The following is a 20,988-nucleotide window of genomic DNA, read 5'->3' as shown; positions in this document are numbered from 1 at the left end:
CAAATGTTGTATATTAGTTGTTATTTGTATCCTCAAACTGAAGTTAACCCCCACAGAAATGTGACAGCCACTAAGAGAAACATGTAGTTTGAACAATATAGTTTCCTGAGAGCACATTGGGGATACACTGGCAAAAATCCCGAAAAAATTAACAAAATCCCCCACCTTTTGTTTAAATGAATGACTGCTACGAGAAAATGACACAACAATCTGTCAGTATTGGCAGCCCCTGTAGTGAGCATTTGAGCAGACTCGCCACATCTATAGAAAGCGCCGATGCTATATATTGCAAAGAGACAAATGTAATAATAAGATATACAGTGGATGGGAGCTGGGAGAGATGCCCCTGGATTTTCCTGGCTGTCAAAGCAGATCTGGATTGTTTAGAGGGTCTTGACTAGTCAAAATAAACTCTGGGCATTTCCCTTTGACCCTTCCTGGCAAATGCCACAGTATTCCTGACCCGCCTCAGCGACAATAACATTACATAAACACAGATTACTGCAGATTAGAAGGTGTCAACACCCCTCCTGATCCAGGAGAATGAAACAGGACCACTGTCTGTGGCATTTTTGCATGTATACAGAATGCACTGTCAAGTAAATAAACAAAAGTAGTTTGCCCCCCCACCCTATGTGTGTGTGTGTGTGTGTGTGTGTGTGTGTGTGTGTGTGTGTGTGTGTGTGTGTGTGTGTGTGTGTGTGTGTGTGTGTGTGTGTGTGTGTGTGTGTATGTGTGTGTGTGTGTGTGTGTGCGTGCGTGCATGCGTGCGTGCATGTACTGTTCCTGGATGAAAGTGAGCAGAGAGAGCAGGGCTGGATATCGTGGATATCTGGATAACCTGATTCCTGGTTGGCCATCCCAGGACAGACAGCCCCCTCCCCAGGGAGACACATTTTGCCCCGAAAGGAGAAATTAATACACCAACTAACCTCAACTCTCCCCTCTACCTCCATCTCACTCCTATTCTCCTCTCCTTACCTTCCCCTCCATGCACACACAAATCACTACTGTATGCTCCTGACATATCCTCATGTCCTCATGTGATGGTCTATATTTGGCACTGCCTATGGTGGAAATGGGTGTGAGGTCAAAGGTGAGGGCAAACACTGAAACTGATCCTTTTTCTCTCCCTGTTGGCTTTACCTTACTTTTCAACAACTATTAGCAGCATCTACCCTGCTGAAGTGCCCTTGAGCAAGACACTGGATCCTTTCCAGCTACAGGCTGCTGTTGCGGTAGGGGACAAGCGGAAAGAGAATTTTCCTTCAGGGATCAATAGAGTATCACATTATCATTCATCCTTAGCAACCCAAACCAAGCTCCCTCTTACTCCTTCCTCCTGCTTGTCATCTGTGTCACACAAGCAAGTCATTCCACGGAAAAATAAAGCCCCTGCGGGGCAGACAAGAAGGTTAAAGCACTTGACAAAGCTTGCCTAGAGCCACAGAAGACATTATACAACAGTTTTCACAGGCTGAGTAGGACTAACCGTGACTATTGATCTGATTTTGATGTGTTAAATTCATGGATTTCCACTTAAACTTGAGCAGAGCCAATGAACAGACAGCTACATGATATTCTAGAGAGAAGATGTTGCTAACTTCTCAATTAGCCTGTCAGGAGGATAAGCACAGAGCTCCCCATAAAACAACTACTTGTAAAGACATTTCTCTCCACTCCACTAATACAGATGATACTGAGCTCAAGTCTAAAAACTGTATGTTATAATTTTGCTCCACATCTCTGCTCCTCCTTTGTAAGACTTCAATAATGCATAATTTTCACCCTCCTTAGAACCAATCAATCACTCTGGCTGGTCAGTGCTGTGTCTTCACTGCTTTTCCCCTCGATCCATACGCACTATTACTGTACATTCAGGCTGGGGTCAAGGGGAACGCTGTACTGAGCCAGAGACCAAGATGAAGTATGGCAGCTAAAGCAAAGATCAAGACATGACATGGCTGGTTGGGTTTCCACAGTGCCGGTATTAGTTGGCAGGGTGATCTGATCGGGGACTGGAGTTCCACACCCCCTCTAAGGAACACCTGCTGGGATGGATTATGGGCAAAAACAGGCGGCCTCATGTAACGTTCTACAGTATATGTGGCACTACCTATGGTGGAAATGGCTGGGAGGTCAAAGGTGAGGGGAAACACTGAAACCGATCCTCACACTTTTTTCTCTCTCTTTTGGCTTTAAAGAGATTACCTTTCAATTCCCATTAGCAAGCATCTGCCCTGCTAAAGTGGACTTGAGCAAGACACTGAGGGCTAGATTTATCAAGCCGTTTGCACGTGTTTCCAGGTGCTAATTGTTCGCAAAGACTGACTTAACCGATGCGGGCTATTTACAAACAGGGCGCACTTGGGTAAAATCGTAGATTGCCTGCCACATGAGTGAGAAGAGACAAGTTGCGCTTTCAATATGCGTTCGTGGGAGGGTCATGGGGAAAGTGGGAGTTCCACCCAAAAAGGTGGGAGGATATGCGTAAAGTGCACCTAATTATATATTCCGCGGTATTTACTAAGACTGCCAGTAAGAGCGCGCCTCTATTCTGCGGGGGAAATTCTCCGCCTCTTAAAAGCAGGTGTAAACCAGCCTCGAATATGCCTCCTGGGGAAATGGCAGCAGTAATCTGAGCAAGACGAATATAGGCCAAGCTGAAAAGATTTTTGCCACAAGGATCACACTTTTTCAGTGGAGTGAACACGAAATCATATTAAGCACACGAAAACAGATTAAGCAGCCATGTAATATTACAGTTTCTGGAAGAAATCAAAGATGACATTGAATCTCCGACTCAGCGTTCACATTCCATTCCAGAAGTTTTTAAACTCCTCGCTACATTATAAACATTGGCATAAGGATCATATTAAACAGACATAGCATCAGCAGTGGGAATACGCAGTCTGCACTCAGACGTATTATAGCACCAGTTCCACTTTGCTACAGCGCAATTTACGGTATAGTGGGCGGAGAAAGGCGCTGATTACCCGATGAACTGGATGTTTGGTAAATACGACGTAAACTGAAGTATCACATCATGCACTTCTGCGGGTTGGCCATGGCGCTGATAACGCTACATTCGCAAATGTACGTAGATCTGGTCCTGAATCCTTTCCAGCTCAAGTTGCTGCAGAATGTGACACACAGGCCAGGTGTAAAAGTGGGGAAAAGATTTCAAGACTTTTAATATGTGATAAAACAACACCAGTAATGCATGTACATCTAGTGTGATTAGTGTGATTTAGTAAAGTCAATTTCCCCAGTCAGAGTCAGAGTCAGAGTGGTGGACACATTTTTATATAGGGAATAATAAAAATTTTATTTTTATTATTAAGGTATTCCTTCTACTTTGTGTACTTTAAAATAAAACTGAACAGCAATAAAGCTTTTAGTGTATTTTCAGTCAAAAAGACAATAATCTTTGAAATGACACTGGTTCTTCCCCTTTAAACGTCTTTTATAACTTGTATTATGTCCCTGATGAACTGTTGTCCTCACAGGAAGCACAGCAGCCCCAAGACATCAAGACATCTTGACTCAAAAATGACCTCCTGTCTCCAAAACTGTATCTTTAAAATTCCTAGAGCACAAATCAGCCAAAATCATCTTCTCTGAGTTCCTGCCCAATCCAGTCACTCTGGATTTAATCTCATTAGCAGCTCGACTGGACGTTGGTTCCTCCTTCACTCAAATCAAAAGAAATGCCAAAGATGCTCCATCAAAGAAGCATTACCTGGGTACTGCACTACTGGTTTGTCTACAGTGGACTCTAAATACAGAACATTATTTAACGTTCCTGAGTAACGTCAGAGCTTTTAGGCACATATTGATACCAATTCAGTTTATTCAAGGTCTCTAGAATTATGCTTATTTCACTGACCAACTAACCATTGTAACTAAGGTGCGATTGGTGAAAAAACCAGAGGGGGGGCAGTTTTTTGATCATGCACAACAAAACAAAACATGCAAGAATTAAATAGTGCCACTCGGCCAGACATGCCACAACACTTATTTATGCACTTTAATATTTAATGGAAAATAATCTCAAAACAAAATACTTTTACCCAGGAAACGCTCGTTCGTTCCTCGGGAGGGTTTTATTTCAAACCACCATCTTTGTCCTAAACTTTACTAGTCGTTTTGGTGCCTATAAACTTAACTGTCATCGCCGCAGGACGTTCACTTTTTCTGGCTAAACTCTCACAGCCTGCATCCCAGAGCTCTATAGCGGCTAAATACAACCAGCAACTGTTGCTCAGATTTTATTGTTCTATCGCTAGCTCACGTTACAGCGCTTTACTTTGTTTAAAATACTTCTATTTTAGGTATATAATATATGGTCTATTGGTGAAGTAGTATTGATCCCTTTGAGGGGGGGGTATACATTTACTCCCCACCAGGAATACAAATAATTCAGCAGAAGCAGGGATATGTAGACCAGAAAGGGGGAAATCCCACGCATCCCCTGGCAAATCGCATCCTGATTGTAACTATGAAACTTTTTTATTATCTATAAAATATTCATTTTGTCTATGAAATTATAATTTCCCAGTCAGGCCAAAACCTAAACACATTTTATGTATTCTCACATGACAAATAAAAACAGTAAATCATCACATTTGAGAAGCTGAAACAAGAAAATGTTGCCATTTTAGCTTAAAAAATTACTGAAACATTTAACCAGTTATCCAAATAGTTGCCGAATAAATTTTCTTCAATCGACAGACTAATCGTTCAATTAACTAACTTTTTACTTGTGCATGTGACCATTATTACTTATTTATCTATTTTATTAATGTTTTTATCCTCCATATTTTTTCATGTCATAGATGATCTTGCATACTCACAGAGCCCTTTTAAGAAAAGTCATGACCAGCCAATGAAGACTGAGAGGAAAAAAGGGGAAGAGATTGAGTGGCAGTGATGGAGGGGAAGTCAATTACACAGGGCAGTACAGCAAATGAGAGATTATATTCCCACTCAGGAAGAAAGGGAAGGAAGGAATGATGGAGGACAGGCAGAGAGAGAGAGAGAGAGAGAGAGAGAGAGAGAGAGAGAGCAAAGGCAATTGGACCATAAAGGATTCTTAATGGAGCAGAATTTACACAACCTGCTGAGGTGAACAGATAAAAAAGCAGCTGCGGAAAATGAACAACAAGCATCCAATCTGCAGTCCTGAGCAGGTTAAAAAACCCACTCAAAGTGTCGAGTGGCTTTCTCCTTTCACCATTTTACGGTGCCACCTCCCTCTCCACTCCACCCTTCTTTCTCTCCTACTTAGTCATCAATAAAAACACATTCATGCGCTGACTAAGAAAGCAAATAACAAAACAAAAAGCTTTTTTTGACGTTACTTAGACCATCAAAAAAATAAAAAAGGCCCAACACTAAACGCGTCAGTGGTTTTTGGAGGACGTCAAAGCGGGGGGGGGTTTCAGTGGTTTTTATGTAGCATGGTTGAAAACCTGAAAAAGCAGACCAGACTGTTTCCATGACCCAGGTGAGAAACTAGATTAGCTGGCTCAGACCGGGTTCAGAGAAAGGGGATACTGCAAGGATAGAGGGAACACATTCAATCAACACGCTGTCTGAGCTAAATGAGTTTAATAATGTCAGAAAGGCAATTCACCTTTAATGAAAAGCTTGCAAGCTGCATTTTGTGTGCAGCACTGTTAGCACAAAAGATTTGTGAAGAATGAACTCTAGCCATATACAATAGATATTTGAAAGCCTCTTTGACCAAACCATCAGTGGAGAGGTTATGGAGAGCATTAGGCTGCGAGCCCTGTTATCGGTATCTCCCTGCACATCTATAAATAATGTGGCTTTACGCTCAAGCTTTCATAAACCGAAACCATCACTGGTGCCATAAAAGGTTAAAGTGAAGGGATGCCCACACGCCATGGAGACTGAAGGCTTTATCTGGCAAAGATTTATCTGACATGAGAAGTTTACTTTGGAAATTTGTGAAGCTACTGTTAAATATCAAAGGGAGGGAGGGAGAGAGGAAGAAGTGGTGTCCAACTAACGATCATTTCTTTAAAGGCATACATTTTTTGTATTAAAAGCAGCAACAGATTTGCGAGCACTAAAGTGCACTCACATGCATTCAATTACTGCAGAGTGATGTGTTTTGTTTAAGTTTACATCGAAAAGTGCAGCTTGCAAGAAAGATATCTTAAAGTGGTACTCAAGGGATTTAGTATGGAAGTTGCATAAAGTTGGGTTGAACAAATTGAATGGCCAAAATCGAAGTAGCGGAGGCCCAGGTATCCTAACTTTTAGTCCCTTGTATGGGTAAAACTCCATGGACACTTGATCCTACACTTTCTATAATACAACTTTTAGTCATATCTTTCCCTCCTGGTAAACGCCACACCTTAAGTTTGTAACACATGCTTTCTGGAGACTTTTATCCTTAGAAAAACAACTAAATCAGCCATTTGTCGTGCCACATCATGTTTACGTCCAAACGACAAAGCCCTCCAAAGCGCCTTATTTGAATCCACACCATGATCATTCCCTAAACCAAGTTGTTGTTTGTGCCCAAACATTAACCACAGCGTTATCACATTATAATATCATATTTATTTTCTAACAGTGATTTGTAACGGACAAATGACGTCGTCCTCAGGCTTGACGAAGATTAACCAGAGACAGGCTGAGTAGGACTAACTGTGACTATTGATCTGATTTTGATGTGTTAAATTCATGGATTTCCACTTAAACTTGAGCAGAGCCAATGAACAGACAGCTACATGATATTCTAAAGAGAAGATGTTGCTAACTTCTCAATTAGCCTGTCAGGAGGATAAGCACAGAGCTCCCCATAAAACAACTACTTGTAAAGACATTTCTCTCCGCTCCACTAATACAGATGATACAGAGCTCAAGTCTAAAAACTGCATGTTATAATTTTGCTCCTTTGTAAGACTTCAATAATGTATAACCAGTATATTTTCACCCTCCTTAGAACCAATCAATCACTCTGGCTGGTCAGTGCTGTGTCTTCACTGCTTTTCCCCTCGATCCATACGCACTATTACTGTACATTCAGGCTGGGGTCAAGGGGAACGCTGTACTCAGCCAAAGACCAAGATGAAGTATGGCAGCTAAAGCAAAGATCAAGACATGACATGGCTAGTTGGGTTTCCACAGTGCCGGTATTAGTTGGCTCAGCATAATGTGACCTGATGTGGGGGTTGGAGTTCCACACCCCCTCCTGAGGACCTCCTGCTGGGATGAATTATGGGCAAAAACAGGTGGCCTCACAAATGGTCTACAGTATATGTGGCACTACCTACTGTATGGTGGAAATTGGTGGGAGGTCAAAGGTGAGGGGAAACACTGAAACCGATCTCTTTGAATGTTTTCACTCATCTGCCAAGCTCATAGGTTTACACACAGACGCACAGATGAGAGGACCTACAGTAAAGCTGAATCCTTAGTTGATTAATCAATTAGTGCATGGGCAGGAAATGTATCTAAATGCCAGTCAGGCATTTAGATACATTCTTTTCTCTGTTTTATATATTGTCGACTACATATCTTTGGGTTTTAAACTGAAGGAAGATATTTAAAATGTGTCACAGTGTCCTCTGGGAAATTGTGATTGTGATCATCACTATTTTCACGTTTTATAGACTAAACACTGAATCAAGAAAATAATCATTAATTGCAGTCCTTACCAACAGCTTCTCAAACACATCAAGTACAATACAATGAGGTATGTGTCTGAACTATACAAACTTTCTTGCTGGGACGCTGGTGTTTGTACAAACTTTAACAAACTTAACCAGCTCAGACAAAAGTTTTACTGCAGGTTAAATAAAAGAGAAGGGATTCAAAGGTCTGGAGCTTTTACTGTGAGTGAGTGAAGGGACCATGTCAATAAAAGCGTCATTTAACATTTTAAATGGTCCACACACCATTTGAACCAGAGCTTGGCAAACGCAAAAACATAGTGTCGCCTAAGCAACCGAGTTGATTTTCACAGATCCACAGAAGTTTACGGGAACACTATTGTCTCTTTTAAAAGGTTTCTGCATCCTTACCCATCCCTCCCTCCCTTTTCTTGGTAGTGTAGAAAACAAGGCTTTCAGTTGAGTCTTTTCACCTAACTAATAGAGGAGAGGAGAGGAGAGGAGAGGAGAGGAGAGGAGAGAGAGGAGAGGAGAGGAGAGGAGAGGAGAGGAGAGGAGAGGAGAGGAGAGACTCAGTGCCAGCTCTGAATTAGCATACAGCTGTTACACTTGCAGGAGTGAATGTTTGAAGAAGTGTCTCGTCCGCAGGAGACAGCCGACATACAGATGTAAAACAGTTTACAATAATGTAACCTAAACCATTCAGAGGGCAGGATGTTAAAGTTACCCAAGACCTTTATCTAGGGTGAAATATTTCTCTATTAGGATGCATCTTATGTGCAGCTGTGACAAGAAGACAAGAAGGGGTGAGGAGTGTGGTGGAACTTAAGTGGGTGCCCGTGGAGAGACATTACAGCAGAGAGCTATTTCACCCCTTTCCCATACACGCTCCAACACACACCTGTAAGGAGAGGCTCTCTAGAAGCTGTGCATCTGTTCCAGCGTTCCCCATTACAATGAAGGACTAATTAAAGGATCAAGGGAAGTTAACACAACGACCTACACAGCAGTGTAGGGCTCAATTTAATTACAAGAGATCAACGCTGCCCTAATTGAGTTTCATCGTACAAAGAATTTTCCTGATACATGGCACAGCTCTCAGCATGGTGAGTGCCTCACATGTAATTAATCAAAACAGATGCACAGCTCAGGTTGATACAGTAGCATGGGAATGATGCACTCAGCTAGACATATGTGCACTCAACATATATCATGTCAAAGTGCAAGGATAAAAAAAAAAAAAAAAAAGCCTAGTAAGATTTTAGTCGTAGGTACATTTTTCAATAAGACGGCGGCATAAAACAGGCTATCACTGAGGCGGCTCACTTCCAAAGTCAGTCCAGCTCCGTCTTTGAGGCCATGGCATCTGATCTGGGCACCTCGGAGCGCCTGCCCTGCCTCTCTGACAGAGAAATAACAACAATGGCAGAGCTGCCGTCAAGTGATGTCAGGGAGAATGTCACCCGCAACTACCCTGCAAAGGCCATCGCTCTTAATGAGGAACACACAGGGTGGAGGCAGTACACAATATGTTAGTTCTGTTTGTGCTGCAAAGACATGTTTGCAGTCCCATGAGAACGGAAAGGGAAGAAACAAATAAAGAGAAGTGAAAGAGCTGAAGGACAAAGTGAGACTAGCGTTTGCTGCTCTGCACTCACATAATAATAATAATAATAATGTGCCGACGGTATATGTTAAGAACACATATGAGAAGCTCTGCAGTGGGATTTCCCTGTTATAAACACATGATGGCATTGGCAGGCAGACTGCTGCACTTGTCTAAACAACGGCACGGAAAGCACAGCCCGGTCCAAGGAGCTCCCACACATAATGCTCTGTCCATTATGTGCCAGACACAGCTGGAGGACAGCTGCTGGGGCACAACTGTCCTGGGCTTCACGTAAAAAGACAGTGACATACATTGGCATATACTGACACGGTAAATATTCACTGGGTGAACTTTCACTTTTAATGAGACACTTAGGCCTACCATTCACACCAAGCGTTACGATTATTCTTTAAGTTATTAAAGAGGTTAAATTTGAATCTGAAACGGGTGCACATTTATTTAAATGACAATTCAGTACAGTTTGGTTTAGACAAATGAGTGCTGTGTGTTTCACATATTAGTCTGGAGCTCTTAGAAACAGCCATTGCTACCAGTGGGCTCTTACTTTTCCAGTGTTTACATGTTGTATACATTATAGAGCAGATGGTACACGGGGTACTTTAAGGCCCTGACTGAATACTTTCTACAGTTATTGGGAGTTGCTTTAGTTTGAGCTCTGTGTTTAGTGCATGTGTTTAATTGGTGAGATTATTCTTCATCTGGTTGAAAAGCTGTCACGTAATGGGTTCACAATGGGTTCAAGTTTATATTTTATTTTACAAATGCATTATTTAATTGACCTGTCAGAAAAATGCTGCGACAAACAAGTCCAGTCAAGTTTTTAACCACACTTACACCCCCCTCGCTATCATTACAATTACATTTATTTATTTTTAAATCAAATGCAAAAAAATGTATGCCTGCTTTTAAATGAATCACTTTGCAGTATGTTTCTTTTTTTCTGCCATGCTTGACTAATGAGTTTAAATGATGGAGAGGAGTGAATTATGTACTGGAAAGGTTTATATGGTGGCTGAGATGGTTCAACACAAATATAAAAGCTTCAACACAAACGCTACAACACAAATACTAAAGCCACAACACAAAAGCAAGAGCTACAACACGAATGCCACAACGGAAGTGAGCGTCTACGGAGTCCGGTGTCAGCTGAGAAATTAAAATTATTTCCAAATTGCGCACATTTTATAAACTGTGCGCACAATGAATGTATTCTGATGTGCCAGCTGGCATTATTAGACTATTACATTACATGTCATTTAGCTGACGCTTTTATCCAAAGCGACTTACAATTGCTATATATGTCAGAGGTCGCACGCCTCTGGAGCAACTAGGGGTTAAGTGTCTTGCTCAGGGACACATTGGTTGATGTATCGTAGTGGGATTCGAACCCAGGTCTCCCACACCAAAGGTATCCATATCCACTGCGCCGCCATCAGGCATCTGCTAGGTTAGCAGAATGGTCTTTATTTGCTGCTGTGTAGAAAAAAACTAAATCCGAAAGAGCATGGATTGAATCCATGCGCACAGTTAACAACTCTGTGGGCACAGTTTACAAAGGCATTTATAAGTATGACTATCAGCAGGCACAAAAAATGTTTGCATTTTTTTAAATGCCAATTACCCCTGCAGATGTGGACAAATTCTATTTAATACCCAGCGTCCTCCTGATTATTTAATCAGAGGCAAGGGGAAATTGAACAAAAGACCCCATGGTGTGATGATGTATGGAATACGACCGTGCTAATTGCAGCATAAGCAACTCTGCTTTGTTAATTGGAAAATTCATCAAATGACTGCTGGCATATAGGCTACTGATCAAAACACATGATTGGAAAACAAGTCTAATGTTGACTATCTCGCAGCATGTGGCTTCGCTCACTATGAGACTTTAAAAAGTTTAAATTGTTTTTAATGTGCTTCATTTGGTCACTTACCAATAAAAAAAAGCTAAGATAACGATAGTGGTACACTTACATGAATGCATGGTAGATGAATGCCCATCCTCTTGGTCTTTCCAGCACGTTGTACATGCAGTTTTGCAACTTTCTGCAGCGTTTGTTTGAAGCGGACGAGTTGGCCCGGGGTCCGGGCGGCCCGGGCAGCGGGGTGCCCAGCAGACCTGTGCGGTGAGACGGGTGTCCGCGCTCCGGGCTGGACGGTTCGCTTCTCTCCGTGTGGACAGCGGTGAGAGCCACAAACTCTACCCGCCTGTCGTCGTTCGGATCTGGGGGCACCAGCATTCTGATGCCGCCGTTGTTTGACGGACTTCCTAACATCAATCTGGCACAATTAAACTAGCGCAGAGCAAAGTTTTGACCAAGTCATAGTCCGTCTTGTCTTAAAGTAGACTAAACTAGACAACCGGTCAAAACACATGAGTAGGCTAAATATCATCCATGCTATTTTTCAGTCTAGGTTTTATAACTCAATATTTCAAAGTTATCTGTAAATCAAATCGCGGTCGCAAAAGAACAGATGCACAATACTTGGACAAGTGTGTCGCACTGAAATGTGACATTCAGCGATCATTGTTAAGAGTCAGATCAGCGGGGTGCAGAGAAGTAATTACACATGCACTAAGTCCAAGAACACAGTGGAAAACCTGTCATCACATTGCAGAAATAGACCAAACTGACCTCAATCAATAAAGCATATTATCATACATACTCTTTTAAACGAGCAGTCATAAATCACTGAACAGGGCTACCTAGAGCAAGCGAGCGAAATTTTCATGCAGTGAATCTGTGTCCTCCAAACCAAATATATCCAACTACAGTCTTTCAAGTTCGTCTAAGCTGCTCCTGTAGTTTGAATTGACAATGTGAGACTCGCCACAGCCGCTAGCATCAGCCTGCTCTTCCCTCCTTGTGCGTCTCTCTGGTCCAGCGATCCTCCGCTCGGGCAGGCGGGGTGGAGAGCGCAGAAGTGAAGACCATCAGTATGATGTCAAGAATCGCAGACGACCAACTCTATGAAAGCCAAATAAACGCTTGCCGATGTTCGCATCTGGTTTGTAAAAGCTAACAAAGATGAAAAGTCTCTTTCTGGTGAGTTGACGTTCAGAAAGAGAAGGGCTTGCGAGAGGCGAGGACGGGATGCACGCAGTGACGGGGCGAGGATGACCAGACAATGATGTTCTTGTTAATGAAGCTTTCCCGGAAGAATGAGGATATTTCTGGGAGAGTTGATAACTTTATTAAGAACTGCCCCTTGCTGTATTTGTATTATACATTATCCAAGGAGTTTATAAGGATCAAAGTGCCCCAGATTCCTTATCTATGCCTTCCAAAACATAATTTTTAAATGGTCAGGAATTTGAAGTAACAAAAGTTTCTTTCCTGAATGAAAATGTCACTTGTGATTATTGTGGGAGGGGAATTCATGGCTACAGGCGTTTGGGACAGCAGAAACAGGTGCAGGGGGACACAGCGACAGCACCTCAGTGGACAGAGCTTTCTAAATCTATGACTGTGACACACACATAGGCTTGTGGTTATGACACAAATACTGGAGTTATGGAGCACAGTGCCCTGTAGAGAGATCACCTGTCAGAGGGCCTCCAAGGAATGCATTATTAAGGTGGCCCCCAAACTCCCGCTGGCCACGGTGTATCATCTGACCACCGAAAGTGACATCAGCAACTGCCAAGGTAGTTCATATGTGTCTCTGAACTGATACATACATACATTTGAGTGTTTCTGTTCAGATAAAACGGAAAAACTCACATGTAAACATGGAGGTACTGGAAGTTAAATTCCTCAGGAGGAAAAGCAATGAGGAGTTTGGAGGAACAAATCTGCTTTCTTTCCCCAGTACCTCATCGCTCACATCTCTGGTCCCCCACTTGAGTGAATCATTGTTTACTGACAAAATGAAAGTATCATATATTAAAGGTAATCATGGATTTTTTTTAAATACACCGTATTGCTTCCATCAAACAGAGAAACTGACCATCTACCATAGACATGCATTCAGCATTGTCAAGGTTTTACAGTTTCCCACAACAACAACAGCCGAGGCAGGTCACTCATGCTAACCCTGTGCGTTCCTGTCCATTGTGGCTGCTGCAGGTCTGTCGAATGACGTGTGGGAAAGCAGCGGGAGTCTCTTGAGTCACAAATCTAGACATTATTCCCAGGGCCCACTCCCATTACATAACTTAACATCACTAATCCTTAACTCTTTACTTAGCATCACACATAATGACTGATGGACTCACCGTTAAACTGTTGACAGCTGTACTACTTACAGCAAGGTATTAATACAAACTGGGGAATGTAAGTTTACATTTTTCAAATAGATCTTGTGTTGAAAGTACATTTTCCTTTTTTTTTGTCACATGTAAAAAAAAATTCCATCACAATTTCCCAGAGGTCAAGCCAACAGTTTAAAACCCAAAGATGCTCAACTAACCATGACATGAAACAGGGGAAAGCCGAAAGTCCTCACATTTGAGAAGCTGGAACCACAGAATGTTTGCCATTTTAGCTCAAAACAAATAATTAACAGTATTACAGTATTTTTAAAGCCTGGTTGACACCAGACCCTTCTCAGTTGTAACGGAGAGTGGGTCTGGGCAAGCTTCATTCACAGCTCATTTCCAAAGGGGTGTCACCAACGGACGTCGCTCAAATGCCTCTGGCCGCAACTGGATAGTCCTTCAACCAATCAGACCAACAATCAGGGTGACGAAGCAGATACAGCGGCATCAACGGGTTGCTGCGCTTTGGTGGCCGTCATGTTGAATGTAAACAAAGAGCTGCTCGCTGTTGCTGCGCTATCGTCATCATGTAAATCCTGCATCAACGGTTGTGATTGGTGCCTCAATTTGGAAAAATTGGAAATGGGCTTGAATGGGCTCTTGGCCAGACTGACTTGCAGAGCAAATCTCAAATTTGCCGGAAGTTCGTCAAGGTTTTCCCATGCTAGTATTTTTATGACATAAGCAAAAAAATTGATTAATCAAATAATCGTTTCAGCTTATTAGACTTGACTACAAATGCAGGAAGCAGAGTACGCTAATGTCCTGAGTGCCAATCGCATAAATAACCAATTTTAGAGGCACAATCCATGATATAAAGGTTAACAAAATTGTAACCCCTATCATGGTACCAGGCTTCTAAATTATTGCCCACACAAAATGAAAATGCAGTGTAATTATTAGGATATTTTTGGTGAGAAATGGGAGAGAGAAGGGGAAGACATGCAGGGAATCGTCACAGGTCAGACTCGAACCTTGGACCTCTGCGTCGAGGAATAAGCCTCTCAGTATATGTGCGCCTGCTCTACCCACTGATGCAACCTGGCCACACCAAATGACAAAAATTTAACCAGCTATCACGCCCCATATTGATTGTTGGTTCTGGTTCCAGACAACAACTAAATCCACCTCACTCAATTTCTGATGCTGCTAAGAGGTTGTTTATTTCAGTAGTGTTTGGAAATATAGGCTTAAAACTGTCTTATATTTGGACTGTGATTGGTTGAGAAATCGGTTGAAATAGTTACTGTAGCTAACGGTTGAAATTGTTACCTAAAAGTATTGGGAAGCACACAAAATGCTGATTTGTAATTTATAAATGAAACTCTGGACTTATAAGTGAACTAAAGTGTAATTTACATGGTGAAGAAATTAAGGACTGGTCCTTTAAGCAAAGGTGAAATGTCTTTATTTCCTTCTTTCCTAGAATACTAATGTAGATGTAAATGTACATGAAAGATAAAGGACACAGGGGATCTAATTTTGGAAGAAGGTAAACTCTTAGTAGAGTCTTATGGAGCCTAACCACCCAATGATGAAAGGAGGAGGTACTATCTAAACATCAACACAACAGCATCCTGTACTGGGTGCCTCCCACTACAACGCTCTCTCTGTTAGCCTGGTTTCCTCTCCTCCTCTCCACCGCTAAACAGTCCAAACCAGGCCAGGGGGCGACGCAGGAAGGTGTTGACGGACAAACCAGCCCTGCTCGTACCCTCAGGGATTTACATCAAAGTTTCACCGAGGCAAAACCATGCACCCCCTCTTTCTATAACAGTACCAGCCCTGCTCCAGTGTTAATTTCACCCAGTAATCAACACTTGGAGCTCGGCAGAGTATTCCGACACGGCCTCTGGAAGAAAGGCGGCCCTGTGACAACACACAACAGCTGAGCAAGGTCAGACTGTAAATTGTGACTGTGGAATGGGTGGTTGAATGCACTAATGTATACAACCAGACCATGAAGAAGGGCTCACACACTTGTGTACACAGATTTGATGGCAGTCAGGGTGAAATTACAGTCAGGGATGACCCAGAGCGGACTACAGGGGCCCAGTGTTAGAAGGCTGTTGTGTTCCCTTCACGCCCACCTCTCCCCTCGCTGTTGTTTTTCCACTGCACTCCTCACTCCAAGCATTCACTCACGCCCCAAAGAGCCCGCTGAGCTCCGGGAGTCGGCAGTCACTCAGGGAATCTATGGGAACTTAAAAATACTCACATCAGCAATTGTTCGCTACACATAGTACAGTACAAACTCGCTGCGTCCAACCCCCACCAACCTTTTATTTCCTCTGCGCACTTGGACGTTTACTTCACTTCTTAATGGCTTTGCAAGACCCCACTCTTGTTTGCCTTTATTTAATCTCTTTTCTCTCCTTTTAATATGTTTCGTCCTCTTTGACATATTTCTCTAAATAGAAAACATTAGAGGGACCAAGAGAGGAAAGATGAGGGCTGAATTGTTAATATAGTCTGTTGTTATAGTCTTTGGAGAGACAAAACAGTTCTGTGTTTGGAACATGAACACCCGCTGAAAAACACACTCCAACCATCATGTAGACGCTGTAAAAATGTCAACTGACGTGAGGCAGTTTTCATGTGTTAATCAATCTGCCATTCTGCAACATGAAGTGGAAACCACTACATTCAGTTACTGAGTCAGGGAATTACACTAGTTCACTCAGTGGCCCATTCATGGTCAGTCAAAAGATCCTTTGTAACTTAGCACCACTCTAAGTGCTTTTATAGCAGTGACAGAGCACGGTCTTACTGGGAGTATGCAGCATGTTACAACCATTTAGAGAAGTAGAGGGGACAGGCAAAAACAACCCTAACCTATACCGCCCTGGTTTATTAAAAGATTTAACAAACAAACAAGTAGCAGTATTGAAAAGTGTTATAACTGGGCTGATTTTTAAAAAAAAATACACAGGTCAGATGACCTAATAGGTCAAGGTCCACAGGGTGAAAACGACCAGTCTCCAGTCTATGGAGTGAGGCTGGATTAGTAATCAGGGTAAAAAAAAAAACATTACATAAAAAATTTCAAGTTATCAGCGTTATTTGTTAACTACTAAAAATCCCTCTGTGTCTGAAGCCAAAATGAAAGAGATTAGGAAAGAGTTCAGAGTAGAAAGTATGTCTACAGTTTTCCTGAAGGATTCATTTGCGGTAGTTTTTGCATATGTAAGATATCCACATATTAACATTAAGTCAACTGTAACACCTGAACACTAGTGTTGCAATTATATAAGAGTGTGTGAAAACTAGTTAGCGAGCACAGAAGTTTAGCTAAAAGAAATGAATAAATTGTAGAAATAACTAGCTTAAAGTTATCACTAAACAGTTAAAATGACTAGCTATGAGTAATGGACAAACGGTTAAATTAGCTCAAAGTTGAAATAGTTATTGTAGCTAACGGTTGAAATTGTTACCTAAAAGTATTGGCTTAAAGTAACATTAATGGATGAATGGTCAAACATACAGTTTCACTCCAAGTAGTAGCCTAGAGTAGCCTATAGGCTAGTAGTACGATTGCTGACCAAATCAATCCCTTAATATTGATGGTTCAATTGTATGAAATAATTAACAATTTTATGTAATGAAGTGTTGCATACATTGGGAATTGATGAAGGGGTACGCAAGTTCATCTGAAAGGGCTGTGGGGGTACCCCAGACAACAAAGGTTGGGAACAACTGCCTTTTATCATAACTGACTGCATCTTCATTCTGAATTAATACATGGACATAAAGTCAGTCTTTTTTTTACCAGAATCAAACTATTTAATACCCTTATAAACAAGCGTTGAGAATCTTAATACAATTTAAGGCCTTGTTTTTTTTCCTGAATTGACTGTACTGTAAAAGTTGTGAATATTTCACCATTCTGTTGCTGTTTCTTGTAAACAGAGATAGATGATTCACATTCTTACAGAAAATTGAAATGCCAGGACCTGGGAAAAGTTTGCATTGAAGTTTGATGGTGATTAAAAGAAACTCTCCCGACACCTCAGCAAGAGAGAAAAGAGGATCAAACACAAAGTGAATGTCCACTCCTGTTATGGGTTTGTCCCTAACTTGGTGAGACAAACTGGTGATATGGCCCAATCACAAGGTCCAGACTGCAGCCATGGCAGTCAGCCCCATTTCATCTGGCCCAGGTTGCCTTGATCTGACCAGATGAGCCGGCCAAGAAAAATACCACCAGACAATCCTATTCATGCTTGACTTAAGCTCAAACATTCTCACAATCCTCACTGCTCTTATTATAAAGAGCCGAGCATGAGTCTGCACTCATTAATGCTGTTATTGTTCAGTGATTAAGTCGATTAAGAAAGGGCCGTCCGGTTTGACTCATGTTTACTTGTGGCTGTGTCTACTGTGGCTTAACCAGACAATTGTGAAGTTAGCGGTTACTACGGATAAGGGGAAAAAAAACAAAGTGATACTCGCAACTTTTGAGCTTTGACTCGCAAAGACACTGACACAATGTTGAATGTAAGACATTTTACTTGGTGTAAAGTGGGACATTATGAGCCCCCTGCATCTCTCTGCCTACCTAATTTTCTGTTCCACCATAATTACTTCTCTTCCTTTTAAGATTTAGGTCGGAAAAGGAATGCAGTCTGATCTCGCAGGAGCTGAGCAGTCTCCAGCCAAATAACTCGTGACTCTATTGTTAACCGCTTGCTCTTTGTAGCACATGAAGCTTTTCGAGCACTCGAGGGCAGAAGAAATAAGATTATGGGTGTTCATATAGTCTGGTTTGGGTGCAATGTGGGCAAATATTGATTGCACATTTTTGCCAGTGTCTATGCTTCTTCAACAATGCCCCAGGTGAAAAATTGTAGACCTGTGTTTTCTGCAATAAATCAGGTGCACTTATAAAAGAGAACGTTGGCATTTACAGTTTTGTTAGATCAGTGCTGCCCTCCTATGGCCATTTGGGAAAACAACACAAGCCTCACACCAAGTTAAAACCACCAATATTTTGTGTCCATAATTAAAATGAGCCTTGTACATTTAAAATACATTACAATACATTTTCTCTTATGATATTGCTTCTTAATCAAAGTTCCTATAGAAGCAAAAGTGCAATATTTGTGCAGTATTTGTTCCATTTCCACTATACTTATTCATTTTTTTTGTTTGTGTTCTGTACCTTGTTATGGTACTGGACTCCCCACCAACCCAATCCCCCAGCTTAACTGGTAAATATTTACTTTTTAATAGTATTTATAGTATTTATTATCCTAGTATTTTTAAACCTTTGTTGTTTTGAATCCTTGTTATACAGTATATACCAACACTATGGTCTGAGAGAAACAGCATTTTGATCCTCTATATCACTGGTTCTCATCCTTTTCTAGTCGCGACCACCCAGAATAGTGAGGTTGGTGTTCCCCCTCCCACCACCACCCTCGATGAGAGTTTAAGGGGGGGGGGGGGAAGAGAAAGAAAGAGTTTTTTTTTTTTTTTTTCTTGTTTTTTTTTTTTTTTTGTTTTTTTTTATTTATAAAAAAAAAAATGTTTTTTTTTAAAGGTTTTTTTTTAAAGGTGGTTTACAATTTGGACATAGGACCTCATTTCCAAGTTAGCCAGTGTGTTATTTATCAGTGGAGACTGTTTTCAACACTTTTCATCCAGTCCTGCCAGTTGCAGAGTTCGCTGGTGCTAGACTAGCGCAAGTCAACAGTATCTGCTAGCCTGCCACTAAAACCACTCCACAGTACACCAGAGGCAATAAATTATAACGCCAGAATATCGATGTAAATGTCTGTGTTGATAGAATACTGTTGGAGATAAAACTACCCTTGCATCTCAATGATCGCATTACATTTTGAGGGACTAGTTTCTCAGCAGAGGCGGAATTTTACTTTGCTCCGGTTAGTAGCACTGCGCCGAAAAGTAAACAGAGAAGCGCACTACAGTCAGGACACTTAGTAGTAGCCTAGTACATTGGTATTGAAGCATTGGATTGGAAACTAAGGACTAGGCAACATGGTGATTCAGTGTGCATTTAGAAATTGTAAAAATAAACCAAACAGATGGGCACCACAAAGTTTCCACAAATTTCCATTGGGAGATCCAGAAAGGAACAAACTGTGGCTTCTTGCTGCTGGCTTGGACATCAAGGCCGAGACTCTACTCAAGTGGCAAATGTGTAGTGATCATTTTAGACCCCGACGACTTTGAAAAACCCTGCAATCTAAAAGGACCACAAGTCACTGACAACGAATGCGGTTCCATCCGTCTTTCCAGCTGCACCAACAGCTACTGATGAACAGGTAATAACTTTTGGTAAGCTACTCTAGCTAATAAAGCTAGCCTCTTTCATAACGTTAGCCTAGCTGCTACTGATAGATTGAGACTGACGTTAGTCGAGGTAACATTACAGTTCAATGCATTGTGGAGAGTGACAACGTTAGCTAACGGTATAGCTACACTCTTGGTAGATACCTGGCTGGGCTAACCGCTAACTTTAGGTAATTGCTGACAGAAAAGTGATGTAAGCTCGGACAGTTTACATGCAAATTGCAGCAGCAGGTAAATAAACTTGTGCGATTGTCATGGAAACTGGCTTTCTCGGTAGCCTAGGTAATATCACTCTGCCACTGCTGTAGCCTATGCTACCAACTACAGGGAACAAAGTATAACTATTGCAATGCAAGTGTAGTTTTATTCCTAACATTATTCTATCAACACAGACATTTACATCGATAGTCTGGCGTTATAATTTATTTGCTTCTGGTGTACTGTGGAGTGGGTAAGACTGTTTCTAGTGGCAGGCTAGCAGATACTGTTGACTTGCGCTAGCCTAGCACCAGCGAACTCTGCAACTGGAAGGACTGGATGAAAAGTGTTGAAAACGGTCTCCGCTGATAAATAACACACTGGCTAACTTGGAAATGAGGCCTTATGTCCAAAATTCTGAACCACCCCTTTAATGACACAGTTTCAGTACCTAGCCTTGTCCAATGTGCTTCAGGCTCTGTGGACTTGTGATGCGTTTGTGACTTTGTCTCTCCCCCTGACTCACCTTAAAACCCTTTTCTGTGTTCCAGGACCTCCTGATTTACAAGTGAAGCTCTGAGTATAACACAAAACTCACTATTTTACCAAACTCACACAGTAATGTTAAAAAAAAAAAAAACATCCCCAGTGTCGCAACCCCCTTGGGGGTCCCCCCAGGTTAAGAACCACTACTCTATATGACCTGAACATGTGGCAGAATTGACAATAAAGTCAATAAAGTTGGCTCTGGTGGTGGGTTGTGTCTACCTGGAAATACAGTTGGATGCTGACTGGGTTGGTTCAAGTCTTATCTCTTGTTGTGCGGTTGCATTTCTCTCCTGTCTCCCTGTCTACAGTCCACACACAAGTAAGGTTCTTAATTCACCTAAAATAAAACAACGAAAACAAAGATTAGTACTCAATGACACAAA

General features: G+C 41.7%; 1 protein-coding gene across 4 annotated transcripts in view; it reads right to left on the bottom strand.

Moving 5' to 3' along the window:
- Window positions 1–12,573, bottom strand: part of LOC120571901 (potassium voltage-gated channel subfamily KQT member 4) — a 51,716-nt gene extending 39,143 nt beyond the window's left edge. For 2 of the 4 annotated variants that reach the window (XM_039821033.1, XM_039821034.1), the window contains exon 1: window positions 11,257–12,571. In XM_039821033.1, coding sequence (XP_039676967.1) covers window positions 11,257–11,558 — 302 coding nt within the window. In that variant the 5' untranslated portion in view covers window positions 11,559–12,571. Of the gene's footprint in view, window positions 1–11,256 lie in introns of all 4 variants that reach the window. The other 2 variants (XM_039821030.1, XM_039821031.1) reach the window with 2 other exon arrangements.
- Window positions 12,574–20,988: the final 8,415 nt, after the last annotated feature.

Source organism: Perca fluviatilis, chromosome 13 (genome assembly GCF_010015445.1).
Source record: "Perca fluviatilis chromosome 13, GENO_Pfluv_1.0, whole genome shotgun sequence".
Lineage (NCBI taxonomy): Eukaryota > Metazoa > Chordata > Actinopteri > Perciformes > Percidae > Perca > Perca fluviatilis.
This window is presented reverse-complemented; position numbering and strand designations above follow the sequence as displayed.